The 14452-nt window shown below is 39.6% G+C and overlaps 1 protein-coding gene across 1 annotated transcript; it reads left to right on the top strand.

Annotated features, from left to right (window-relative positions):
• Positions 1 to 1432: 1432 nt before the first annotated feature.
• On the top strand, positions 1433 to 2023 carry LOC112512970. The gene has a single exon (XM_025119095.1). The coding sequence runs from the start codon at positions 1433 to 1435 to the stop codon at positions 2021 to 2023; it is 591 nt and encodes a 196-aa protein (XP_024974863.1).
• The last annotated feature ends 12429 nt before the right edge of the window (positions 2024 to 14452 follow it).

Genomic DNA, 14452 nt, shown 5'->3' with positions numbered 1-14452 from the left:
AGTTTTAAATAATATGCATTAATAAACAGTACTTTACACATAAAAAATGGTTTTTAAGAGTTTTTGTCAAATGCTTTATAATATAATATAGATAATAATTAGTATTTTGTTAGAATTCAATGATTATCTTATATATATTTTAGATTTTTTAGATTTAATGAGATACCTATCCAGTATTTGATTATGTTTATCTACAGTTAATTACATGAATTCAACATAGAGCTTTAATAAGTTGAACATACACACAATTTACTTGTAATCTTGAAATTTAAGTAATATGCATCAATAAATAATACTTAATGCATAAAAAATGAGTTTTGATAGTTTTTGTCAGATGTTTTATAATATAGTATAGGTATAGATTATTATAAACAAATTCTATAAATCAGATAAAATACCGACTGCCCACGAAACTTCTAAATCCAATTTTTATAGGATTTTAATAAAATTATGAAATTTTAAATTCAAACAATTTTTCAGACCCAACAGATTGAAATGAAACTAATGTAAGGTAAACACAAACAATTAGAATATTGGAAATCTGCTGCTCTTATTGAAACGAAGCAATTGGTGGCTTTATATAGCCTTACAACTAATAAGAAAAGAGAAAATCAACCCACTAAGCAGATACTTCGCTTGACAAATTCAAAATAAAAATCCTAATAACTCAAAACGATAAACCCGGAAGAACAGGTCTTTATTCCAACAATTCCCTCCCTTAAACTCATTCTTCTTAACAAGCAATTAGTTCATATTTGGTGCAGCACACCCCCCCCCCCCATCTCTTCACGAAGTCTCTGAAAACTTTCCAACTTGAGAGGCTTAGTCATCAGATCAGCAAGTTGATCCCGAGTACCACAGAACAACAACTGAACAATTCTTTCTTTAGTGAGCTCTCGAAGAAAATGATGCCTCACTCTTATATGCTTAGTACGTCCATGAAAAACTGAATTCTTGGACAATTTATATTCGATGTGTTGTCACACATTAATGTTGTGCCACCCTCTTGTGATTGACCAATTTCTTCCAGAATCTTTCTCATCCAAACAGCTTCACATGCACAAGCTACAGCTGCTACAAATTCAGCCTCTGAGGTCGATAAGGTTACTATGGGTTACTTTCTAGACGACCAAGCCACAACTCCTTCACACATCATAAACACATAACTATTAGTAAATATGTAAATTATTATATAAATCATGTATTTTAGGATAGTTTGTTAGTCATTGATGGTAGAGATTATCTCCTTGTATTTATGTATTCTCTCTCCCTATATTAAGGGTTGATGATGTATAATGAAAGGTATTGATAATTTACCATAAACACTTTTATGGTATCAGACCTATCTCTGAGAAACCATTGAAACCCTCGCCGTCGTCTTCCTCGTTTCCGTTGTCTCTCCTTCTCCAGCAAGAAGAAACCCGATTGAGCCATGCCTCCATCATCCAACAGAACCACACCCAAAACAACAAACCTCCATCCCATCTACACTGTCACGAACATCCAGAATAAAGTTCGGATACTAGATTGGACCACGGTTACGTATTCGTCATGGGTAAAGCTTTTCAAGCTTCATGCTAGAGGTTACAAGGTACTTAATCACATTGACGGTACGCCGCCACCGAACAGCGCCGACGCAACCTACGAAACATGGGCTGAGATCGATGCGATCGTGTTGCAATGGATCTATGGTACGTTGTCTAACGATCTCCTTGTTCGTGTACTTGCTTCAGATGCTACTACCTACGATGCTTGGACTAAGATTCACGACATTTTCCTCAACAACAAGGGCTCCCGAGCCGCCGCCCTCGAACACGAATTCACAAACCTGACTCTGACCGCTTGCTCTTCTATGGACGAGTATTGCCAGAAAATTAAAGGTCTCGCAGAACAACTCACGGATGTGGATAATCCGGTTAATGAAAAGCGAATGGTTCTTCAGTTGGTTCGTAGTCTTCCTGCAGACTTCGACATGGTCGCCTCTTTTATTAACCAAAGCTCTCCTTCTTGGGACATGATGTAGCATGCTTCAACTGGAACAACAGCGTCAATCAGCTCGCCAAAATTCAACCCAAACAGCTATGGTGGCTCCCTCTGCTCCCAAGGGTTCGCATGCCGCCACCATTGCGCCGCCGCCACCCTCTGTCGATCAGCGATCATATGGCAGGGGTCGTGGTCGTGGCCGGCCTTATGCCCGTGGGGGACGATCGTCTAACCCGGGTCGTGGTCGCTCTTTTGCTCTGGCTCCACCGCCTACCACCTACCCATCGTGGGCCTGGTGGGCCCTATCGCCCTGTCCGTATCCAACACAGCCAAATGCATGGCCTAATTTCTTCTGGACCGGTAGTCCTTCTCCGCAGGCACCATCGGCCCAATCTGTTGCGGCCCATATTGCCTATCAAAAAATAGGATCGTCTTATGTGCAGTCCGATTCGGTGGCCCAATCATCCGACACTCAGCCTACGCATGATTTTGATGCTCTAAATCCGACTGATCTTGGAACCGCTTTTCACAGTATGCATCTCAATTATCAAGATCCTTCGTGGTACATGGATACAGGGGCATCTTCTCACATGACTGCAGATGCAGGTAAAATTCAATTCCCTTTATCATCTTCTAATATACGTATTGTGTTCGTTGGTAATGGCACTAGTATACCTATTAAAGGATCCGGAAATGCCATACACGTAACTCCTCATAGCACCTTCCATCTTTGCAACATCCTGTACACACCAAATATCATTAAAAATCTCTTATATGTTCGCCAATTTACTCGTGATAATAATGTGTCTGTTGAATTTGATTCTTACGGCTTTTTTGTGAAGGATCTCAAGACCGGGACGATTCTTTCGTGCCACAATAGTCCGGGTGATCTATACCCCTTCACCGCACCCAACTCCTCATCATCGGTTCACCTAGCCACCTCCATCGCCGATCAATGGCACAACCGACTCGGACACCCTGGCGCTACCGTTTTAGATCTTCTTCGTACTCGTTTATTTATTTCTTGTAATAAAGTCAACCCGTGTACGGTGTGCCACTCATGTCAATTGTCGAAAAGCAAAAGATTACCATTCTATGATTCAATTACTACTACTTTTGCACCATTTGATATCATTCACTGTGATTTRTGGAYCTCTCCTGTTAGTAGTACTTCYGGTTACAAATATTATATGRTACTTCTTGATAACTTTACACAATATRTCTGGATTTACCCCCTTAAATATAAATCTGAAACTTTCRTCAACTTCACCAAATTCCATAGACTTATCCTCACTCAGTTTAACCGTAAAATAAAATCGTTCCAATGCGACTTGGGGGGGGGGAATTTGATAACAATGAATTCAAAACATTTGCTTCAACCAATGGTCTTGTGTTCCGCTTCTCGTGTCCCCAAACCTCACCTCAAAACGGTAAATCGAAATGCATGATACGTTGTCTTAACGACATTGTTCGTGCTCTTCTTACTCATGCTCACCTTCCCCCAAAATTCTGGGTCGAGGCCCTTCATACCGCCGCTTACCTTCACATCATTCTACCAACTAAATGCCTAAACTCTATTACCCCTACCTTTGCCCTATACCTTCAACACCCAACATAGGACCATCTACGGGTCTTCGGGTGTGCTTGTTACCCAAACACCTCTGCGACTCAACCCCACAAACTCCACCCCTGTTCTCTCTGCTGCATCTTTTTCGGGTATCCTACCAATTTTCGGGGTCACCGCTGTGTTGACCCAACGACAGGAAAAGTCCTTCTATCTAGACACGTCATCTTTGATGTAAACTCATTCCCGTACACCAACACTTCACCATCAAACTCCTACACTTTCCTTGACGATCACCCTATTCTGTCACCTTTCTTCACCTCTTCCTCACCATAAGACACACCACCACCCTCGCCTCCCTCGCCACCACATCTGCCCCAAATGCCACCATCCCCACCATCACCCACCATCCCGCCCATAACCAACACCCACACTATGACTACCCGTGCCAAGCATGACATCTTCAAACCACGCCAACCCCTAAACCTTCATACCTCCACCCATCCTCCCATCTCTCCTATCCCATCCACCTACGCTAAGGCTACCCAGGATCCAAATTGGTTAAGTGCTATGAACAATGAATATAATGCGCTATTAGACAATGATACTTGGGAGCTTGTACCTCGTCCCACTGACCGCCCAGTTATACGCTGTATGTGGTTATTTCGCCATAAATATCGTGCGGATGGGACTTTTCAACAATACAAAGCTCGCTTGGTGGTTAATGGGAAATCTCAAACGGTTGGGATTGATTGTGACGACACATTTAGTCCAGTGGTCAAACCAGCTACTATTCGAACGGTCCTAAGCCTTGCCATCTCTCGTTCTTGGCCAATACACCAACTAGATGTGAAAAATGCGTTTCTACATGGTGATCTTCAAGAAACGGTTTTTATGCACCAACCACCAGGCTTGGTTGATAAAAATACCCCACATCACGTCTGTCGTCTTCGTAAATTGCTATACGGCCTTAAGCAAGCCCCACGGTGCGTGATATAATCGATTCGCAACTTATATCACCAACAATGGGTTTCGAAGCAGTGCTTGTGACAACTCCTTATTCATTTATCGGCAAGGCACTCATACTGCTTATCTTCTRTTGTATGYCGACGATATCATTCTTACAGCCTYGGACTCCAACCTATTGAATTCCATCATTAAGACCCTWTCGCGGGAATTTGCTATGACGGATCTYGGGACRTTACATCATTTTTTGGGAATTTCGGTTCAGCGCGACAAACACGACTTGTTTTTATCTCAAACTCAGTATGCACAAGACATTCTTATACGGGCGTCTATGACTAATTGCAATCCRTGCAATACACCYGTGGACACCACYTCCAAGCTTAGTGCTACTGTAGGCAACCTATTACCCGATGGTACTTTATATCGCAGCTTGGCTGGTGCACTTCAGTATCTTACGTTTACCAGGCCCGACATCTCTTATGCGGTACAACAAATTTGTTTGTTTATGCATGCACCACGGGATTCGCATTTTAACTTCATGAAACACATACTTCGATATATTAAAGGAACACTCGACTTCGGCATACGCATCATTGCATCACCTAGTCACACTCTTACAGCCTACTCGGATTCAAATTGGGGTGGTTGCCCTGATTCGCGACGATCCACTTCCGGTTATTGCGTTTATCTTGGTGACAATTTAGTATCTTGGTCATCCAAAAGACAACCCACCATATCTCGTTCCAGTGCCGAAGCCGAATACAGAGGGGTCACAAATGTCGTGGTTGAGGCAAGTTGGATGCGCAATTTACTTCTTGAGCTTCACGTCCCATTACGCAAGGCAACTGTGGTTTATTGTGACAATGTTTCAGCAGTTTATCTGTTAGGTAACCCGGTTCAATATCAGTGAACCAAGGATGTTGAAATTGATATTCATTTTGTGCGGGAAAAAGTAAAAATTGGTCACATTCGTGTTCTTCACGTACCTGCCACTTACCAATATGCCGACATTTTTACAAAGGGTCTACCTCGACAGCTATTCGAAAACCTCTGTACCAGTTTGAGCGTCTGCTCTCCTCCCGCTCCAACTGCGGGGGACTATTAGTAAATATGTAAATTATTATGTAAATCATGTATTTTAGGATAGTTTGTTAGTCATTGATGGTAGAGATTATCTCCTTGTATTTCTGTATTCTCTCTCCCTATATTAAGGGTTGATGTATAATGAAAGGTATTGATAATTTACCATAAACACTTTTAATAACCAGAAGTGCTCTTGCTATCCTCCATGTCTCCAACATAGTCACTATCTGTAAAGTCCATTAACTCGTCAGTTTCTCCTCTTTTATAGAAAATCCCATAATTTACAGTCCCCTTTAAATATCTCAAAGCCCTCTTTGCTACAACAAAATGTAGTTGAGTAGAATTTGCCATAAAACGACTGATAAGACTTACAGAAAACATAAGGTCAGGTCTCGTAGTAGTGAGACACATAAGACTACACACCATCTGCTTAGATCGAGTTGCATCCACCTTAATGCCATTTTTGTCACTACTAATCTTTAGCCCCAGAGCAATTGGATTGCGTACCAAGTTACTTTCTGCCATCCCAAATCGACATAGAACCTCAGCTACATATTTTCTTTGACATATGAATATGCCATCTGACCTTTGTAATACCTCAATCCCAAGAAAGAATCTCATTTCACCCAAATTTGTCATGTCAAACTCCCTTTTCATTGAAGACTTGAACTCGCACAACATTTCTTTATCATTGTTAGTAAACAATAAATCATCAACATAAATGTTAACAATAAGAGTTTTACCTTCTTTTCTTTTTATAAACAGAGTTTGCTCACTATGATTGCTTGTGAAACCTTCCTTGAGAAAATAAGACTCTATCCGACTAAACCAAGCTCTCGGTGCTTGCTTTAGCTCGTAGAGGGCCTTATTCAACTTGTACACCAAGTGCTCGCTCCCTTTCTTCTCATAACCTCTTGGTTGTTCTATGAATACTACTTCTTCTAGTTCCCCATGTAGAAATGCAGATATCACATCTAATTGATAGAGTTTCCAACCATTTGCAGCTGCAAAGGCAAAATCATTCTTACTATATCCATCCTAGCCACAGGTGCAAATACTTCCGCGTAGTCAATTATTGGTTGCTGAGAATACCCTTTCACCACCAACCTTGCTTTATATTTATCAACCTCACCTGACTCATTTGGTTTGGTTTTGTAAATCCATTTTACTTATATTTTTTTAGCACCAGCAGGTAGTTCCACTAATTGCAAGTCTGATTTCTTTCAGTGGATTTTTATCTCTTCATCCATTGCCCGCCTCCATTTTGAGCTCTTAACTGCTTCTTCATAACTTGTCGGATCAGATGAAACCATAAACACCATGTTTGATTATTATTCTTCTTTCGACATTCCTTCTTCCGTAACATAATCACTTACGGGAGGACGTCGATTTCTGCCCTCCCTCAGTGTCAAACTTCCTTGAATCGTTGGTGTCTTGGTTGTTTCGAAATTCTCTTCTTCATCTGCAGGTGAATTGTTTTGCACTACCTGCTCAGCTTTCTCTTCTTCTTCTACCTGCTTACCTTCCTCTTCATTTTCTTCTCTTGTTTCAGAAACATAATCTCCCCATTCCAACTCTGTTAACTGACTTGTTCCATATATAGTATCCCAATCCTATGCACGAGCTTCATCAAACACCACATCACGACTAATAATAATCCTTTTGGCAACATGATCGAACATTTTGTACCCTTTTGATTCATCACTAAACCCCAACAATACACAACTCACACTTTTATCTTCAAGTTTGGTTCTTTTTGCATCTGGGATATGGACATGTCCTATACACCCAAACACTCGAAAGTCGATGACTTTTCTCCACTCCAAGCTTCCTCAAGGGTTACGTCTTTAACAGCTAAGGTGGGCGACCTATTCAACACAAGATTGGTCCATCGAACCACTTCTGGCCAAAACGTATTAGGRACTTTCTTTTCKRACAATATGGCTCGAACCAAATTCATCACAGTGCGGTTTTTGCGCTCGGCCACTCCATTTTGTTGTGGAGTGTAAGCTGTCGTCAACTGTATCTTTACCCCATGTAGCTTACAAAATTCACTAAACTCTGTAGAATTAAATTCTCCTCCTCTATTTGTTCTTAAGCATTTGACTGACAACTCAGTTTCTTTTTCCACAAGTATCTTCTGTTATTTAAAGTAAAAAAAAAGATTATGACTTTTCTTTTAGGAAGTAAATCCATGACTTCCTAGAAAAATCATCTATGAAACATAACACGTACCTTTTCTCACTTTTTGAAGCGAGTGTGATAGGGCCACAAAGATCAACATGAATTAATTGCAACTTTGCTGTTGCTCTCAATTGACTTGCTTTCAGTATTGGTGTTCGATGTTGTTTGCCTTTCATATAAGCTTCACAAGTGACACTTGAGGGTGCAACTGGTGGTAACCCATTTGCCATTTTCTTGTAATATAATGTTCCCAGCCCTTTATAACTTAGATGCCCGTATCGATAATGCCAAAGTTTAGATTGATCCACCGTGTTAATTTGCAGACACCGCTCATCCTTTCTCCCATGCGATTCAACCAGCAAAATAAATGTCCTGTTTGCACTCATGATTAAATTGGCTATTTTACCTCGTAGTGGATGATATATGCTGCACACATCATCCTTAAATAAGAGTGCCACTCCCTTTTGTTGAAGCTGTCCGACACTCAGGAGATTGTTCTTTAACTCAGGTACATAATACACATCACTAATGACATAACTAGTTCCGTATAGAACTAGTTTCACAAATCCTTTCCCAGTGACCTTCATTCTAGTATTATTACCAAGTTTGACAGTATGATAGAATGTTGCGTTGATACTTGTAAACATACCTTGATGTCCACACATATGATTCGAACAACCCGAGTCTAGAAACCATGCATCACTTTTTTTTTGAGTCATTCAACTCCACATAAGTCATCAATAGCATCTCATCTTCCTCCTTCAACTCTGCATAATTTGCCTCCTTGTTCCACTAAGGACATTCATACTGGAAGTGGCCCAAGTTGTGACACTTGTAACACTCCACAGTAGCTTTATCAAAGTTGGTTTTGCCTCGTCCACGTCCTCTACCTCGAAAAGACGATCTGCCTCTACCACTTCCTTGACCATACTCAGTTGTTACCTTAAAAACTTGTTCATCCATACTTTCGTGTTTTCTTAGTTTCTGCTCGTGGACGAGCAGCGAGCTCTGCAATTCATCCATTGTGAATTGATCGATGTCCTTTGATTCTTCGATCGAACAAACAACAAAGTTGAAATTCTCTATTAGTGTTCTTAAAATTTTCTCAACAATCTTCACATCATCCAAATCTTCGCCACAATTGCGCATATTATTTGTGACTACCAGAACTTGTCCGAAGTAATCGGTCACGAACTCTCCAAGCTTCATCTCCAAGGTTCGAATGAACGACGAAGTCTTTGCAATTGGGCACGCTTTACTCTTGCATTTCCCTGACACTTAACCTTCATCGAGTCCCATATTTGTTTTCCCATATTCATTTGAATAATGGTTTGTAAGAATAGACTTGTCAATTGCTTGAAACAAGTAATTCTTTGCTTTCAAATCTTTGAGTTTTGTCTCATATAGGGTTTTTTGCCTTGCCGCTGATATGACCTCATCACCTGCAGGTTTAGTGTAGCCTTCGTGGACCACACTCCAATATTCTTTAGAACGAAGCAAGTTTTCCATCAGCAAATTCCAATGATCGTAGTCTCCATCAAACTTTGGCACACATGGGCTGTGAAATTGCTCGATTCAGCAACCATTTCTCACACTCTTGTCTCACATATTCTCGTGTTTCACTCCACAAATTCTCCCTAATCTTGGATGCTCAATAAGGCCTTGGCATGGCTCTGATACCCATTGTAAGGTAAACACAAACAATTGGAATATTAGAAATCTGCCGCTCTTATTGAATCGAAAAAACCGGTGGCTTTATATAGCCTTACAACTAACAAGAAAATCAACCCACTAAAGAGATACTTTGCTTGACAAATTCAAAATAAAAATCCTAACAACCCAAAACTATAAACCCTGAAGAAGACGTCTTTATTCCAACAATTAAACCATTCCAATACTACATCCAACTCTGTTAGGTAGTGTTTGGTACGCAGACTGGACTGGACAGAACGGGACGGGATAGGACAAGACGGGACGGGACGGGACGGGACGGGACGGGACTGGACTGGACTAATTGTCTGTCCCATGTTTGGTACGACTAGGACATGACAGGACAAAACTGTAAAAATGACCATATTACCCCTAAATGCTATAGGGTTTACCACTAGGGCATGCTTATACTTATCTGATCATTTCAGACATATCTATTAGCTAAAAATTGAGTTGCATTAGAACCAAATGCAATTTATGACAGAAATGTTATACCAGGAAATGAAGACAGGAAGCTTATGCTTATGCTTCATCTACCCAAACTGAGTTGCATTAGAACCAAATTTATCTTACATTTAATTATAACAAAAACATAATACCAGGAAATTTGTGTTATTAAGCCATTTGGTGAAGAAACAATTGCAGAGGAGGCGATAAACAGAAACAAAGCAAAATTGTGCGCAGCAAAAAAACGAGAGGGAGAAATCGAGAAATCAAACCGATTGCAGAGGAGGCGATGGAGGCCGGTGGAAAAAGCCGATGTGGAAGAGGCGATGTGGAGGAGGATGTGAAGAGGATGTGGAAGAGACGATGACGAAGAGACGATGACGAAGGGACGATGATGGAAGAAACGATGTGAAGAGGGATTGTGCTAATTAGGTTTTCCAATTCGAAACAAGGGTAACATAGTTAAATCATATTTAGTCCTATGTTGTTCCACCTTTTCTGGTGGAACAAAAACCATCAAGTTTTGTCCCATGAAATTTAAAAATAGTCCCATCTTGTCCCATGTATTTTTTATCCGTGACATGCCAAACATGAGACTATTTTTTTTGTCCCCTCCCGTCCCATCTCCCGTCCCATGTAGTCTCCATAGCAAACGCACCCTTAACCCTTAACGTCCCATCTCCCGTCCCATGTAGGGGGTGTTTGGGAAAGCTTTTCAAACTGACTTATTGACTTATTTCAGTTTGGTACCGGAGATAAGTCATTTCGGAGTGTTTGGGTAAAAAAAAAAGAAAAGTGCTTATACCGGTACCAAACCGGTAATAAGTCGTTTTTTATAAGTTAATCCATACTGACTTATGAAAATTGACTTATCACCGATTTACCATTTTAACCCTGTCTAATAAACACCCCCAATCGATCACGTCTCCAACAAAACACGTCTTCTCCAAATCGATCAGATCTCCAGGTTACAAGTTTCTCCAAAATCGATCTCTTCTCCAGGTACGTCTTCTCCAAATCGATCTCTTATCGATCTGTTCTCCGATCATCATCTCCTCTTCTCCAATCGATATCTTCTCCGATCATCATCTCCTCTTCTCCAATCGATATCTTCTCCGATCATCATCTCCTCTTCTCCAATCGATATCTCTTCCCCTCCATATATACATCATCGTCTACCCTATACGATGAACAAATCGATACYCTAACCSTAGAGATCGATAACCCTATACGATGAACAAATCGATACACTAACCCTAGAGATCGATAACCYACATCTGTATCAGTAGCCATAAAATACAGGTGCATCTCTTGCTCCTCACCATACAATCGCTCTCCCGCCTGCATACATTCTCCGACATCGGTTCTCTGCAACGTGACGTAACGCCATAGATTTGACCATCTTCAGGTAAATTTTTTGCTAATCGATCTTGTAATAAGTTCTATAGTTTGTTTTTGTGTAATTATATGAATTGACCACCAGATTGATACGAATGCCAATTAGTTTTTCTGTTTTGCCTGTTGCGTCGTAGGTAATCAATTTGTAAGTTGAACCCGTGGGGTTCTAACACACTGATGTTTTTGGACAAGAATTTCGGGTTCTTATATCACARTAGTATGCAACAGACTGGAACTGAATTAGGCTGATATGTAATTTTTTGCATCTTTGATTCAGCTATGGAGTTTTACAGCAATCCCCATTTGGACTAGCTCTTATATTTTTCTATTTTMTGGGTTTCATCTACATCTATGGGTATGAAACTAGGAATAATTTGACTTTCTACCTGTGGTTTCATACTGTATTCCCTCGATATCATTCTTTAGTGATCACTAATAAATATTATTTGTGATAGTATGATGATGGCATCACCTTGTCCTAAAGGTTCACCTGGTCTAGTAGATTGGGGTGTTGAACCTAAATCAGTAAATTGGGGTGTTGAACATAGATCAGTAAATTGGGGTGTTGAACCTAGATCAGTAAATTGGGGTGTTGAACCTAAATTAATCGTTCATATCCTTCCCTTAGTTGAAAAAGAAATGGATAGAATATGAATTGGGTTGCTGTCAAGTAGGCTGCCAAGTTTTGTATAGCACGTCATTGAATGAGGGCTGTAGGAAATATCCCATAACAAGATCATCCAAAAACTCCCCCATCCCTAAAAACTCATTTATACAACAATACGGAAACTGAATGCATTGGTGGTCTTTTTATTAACTTTGTTATTCAGGTAATGGATGCGAACAATGCTCCCGTTGTTGCTAGTGATACATCTAAAAAGAATAAGGCAAAACTTGTTTGGGATCATACAACCTTTATGGTGTTCATTGATTTATGCATGAATGAGGTTAAAYTTGGGAATAGACCTACTAGTCACTTCAATAAGGTTGGGTGGGGAAACATAGAGAAGAAGATTAAGGAACGAACAGGAAAATCTTTTGACAAGAAGCAACTTAAAAACAAATGGGACAGTATGAAGAAAGAATGGAAGTTGTATGATCGTTTAATGAGGATTGAATCTGGCATTGGATGGGATCCCGAGAAAAAGACAATTGTTGCATCACCAGAGTGGTGGGACGAAAAAATAAAGGTACTACTTACTAATATATATATATTCTTTTGTTTGCTATTACTTTTTTATAAGTTCCTAGTGAAATTTGCTAATAAGAGCTATTAACACACAGGGAGATAAAGATCTTGCCAAGTTTAGGGACTTAAATTTGGAGATTTATCAARTGTATTATGAGCCTTTGTTCCGGGATTCCGTTGCCGTTGGAGATAAGACTAAGGCTCCCTTTGAATGTCAAAACAATAGCGGTCCAACTAATGTTGAAGATGAAGAAGATCATGAGGGAAAAGGAGATAGTGATGAAGTGAATTTAGGCGACGATGATAGACTTCTTTTTYCGCAAAGTAGTTCGAGTAAGAGGAAGAAGCCGAATAATGTCRCACCTACCYGTTCAACCAAGGGAAAATCTTCTGTAAGTTCCTCATTTGAGGATAAACTAGATACTGTATTGGAGGCACTATCATCACGAAGCACACAAAGTTTTTCATCACMGAATAATTACTCACCAACGACACAAGAATGCATGGACATTGTGACAYGTTTTCCAGGATTTGAAGAAGGTTCAAAGATGTATAGCCAAGCATTACRCATCTTCCTAAAAAAGCAAGTCCGTGAAAATTTTATGGTTCCAAAGACACACGGGGCGAGGATGGAGTTTCTTAAGTTACTTATGGAAGAATGATTCATATMGTGTATTATCGTTTAATATTGTGATACAATTGTTATCCTCTGGTTTCATATCTTGTACTATCGTTTGACATTATGTATGACGTTTGACATTATGTATGATGTTTAATATTATCTATGCTATTTATATGCATTTTTAATATGTTTGATTTTTTTTTATTAATAGGATGGATAGTGATGACTCTGATTCGAGTAATGATAATGAAATAAATTGGCTGGAAGAGGAGAACAAATTCCTACTATCATGTGCAATAGCTGTTAAAGGGATAATTATAAGTCATAAATTGAAACGCACGCGTACGCCTTGCCGTACATCTTCTCGGACAGGAAACATATTTATCAATGAAGTACTTAACGGTCATCCTAGACGTTGCTATGAAGATTTCAGACTACATGTCCCAGTATTCAAAATGTTATGTTCAGATCTTGCTACACGTTAYGGGTTAAAGCGAACACGTAATATATGTATTGAGGAATCTGTTGGTATTTTCTTGATGACTTTAGCACATGGGTGTGGGAATAGGTTAATTCAAGAAACCTTTAATCACTCTGGAGAGACCATTCATAGGCATTTTCATGCTGTTTTGAAAGYCGTGCTTAAGTTAAGTGCGGACATCATAAAGCCAAATGCAAATTACAATGAAGATGTACCTGCACATATTTTAAATAACTCTCGTTATTATCCAATGTTCAAGGTACTTCTTATATTTTGCTTTGTATTTGACCGTAACATACTCATAGATTAATTAATTATTTTACTTATATGTGTAGGATTGTATTGGTGCTATCGATGGGACACACGTAAGGGCATCGGTTCGAGAGCATGAGCAAGCAAAATACATTGGTAGGAAAGGATATGCGACGCAAAATATTATGGCAGTTTGTGATTTTAATATGTGTTTTACGTTTGCATGGGCTGGATGGGAGGGAACTGCACATGATACACGTATATTCTTCGAAGCCTTACGCAGAACTGAACTTAAATTTCCACATCCAATCGGTGGTTAGTATTTTTTATTTTTTTTGTAATGCAAACTTTTATGTTTTCTTACCATTTGAAACGAATAACGGTAGTTTGTTTATTTTTCGTAACAGATAAGTATTATGTTGTTGATGCCGGATATCCAAATACTAAATGTTATCTTGCCCCATACAAAGGAACAAATATTCGTTATCACATACCTGATTTCCGTCGTGGACAAACTGCAACAATACGTGCTCCCAAAGGAGCAAAAGAGACATTTAATTATTATCACTCATC

Source organism: Cynara cardunculus (assembly GCF_001531365.2).
Source record: "Cynara cardunculus var. scolymus isolate 2C chromosome LG 5, CcrdV1, whole genome shotgun sequence".
NCBI lineage: Eukaryota > Viridiplantae > Streptophyta > Magnoliopsida > Asterales > Asteraceae > Cynara > Cynara cardunculus.
The sequence above is the reverse complement of the archived record's forward strand: the minus strand, read 5'-3'. Positions and strand labels throughout refer to the sequence as shown.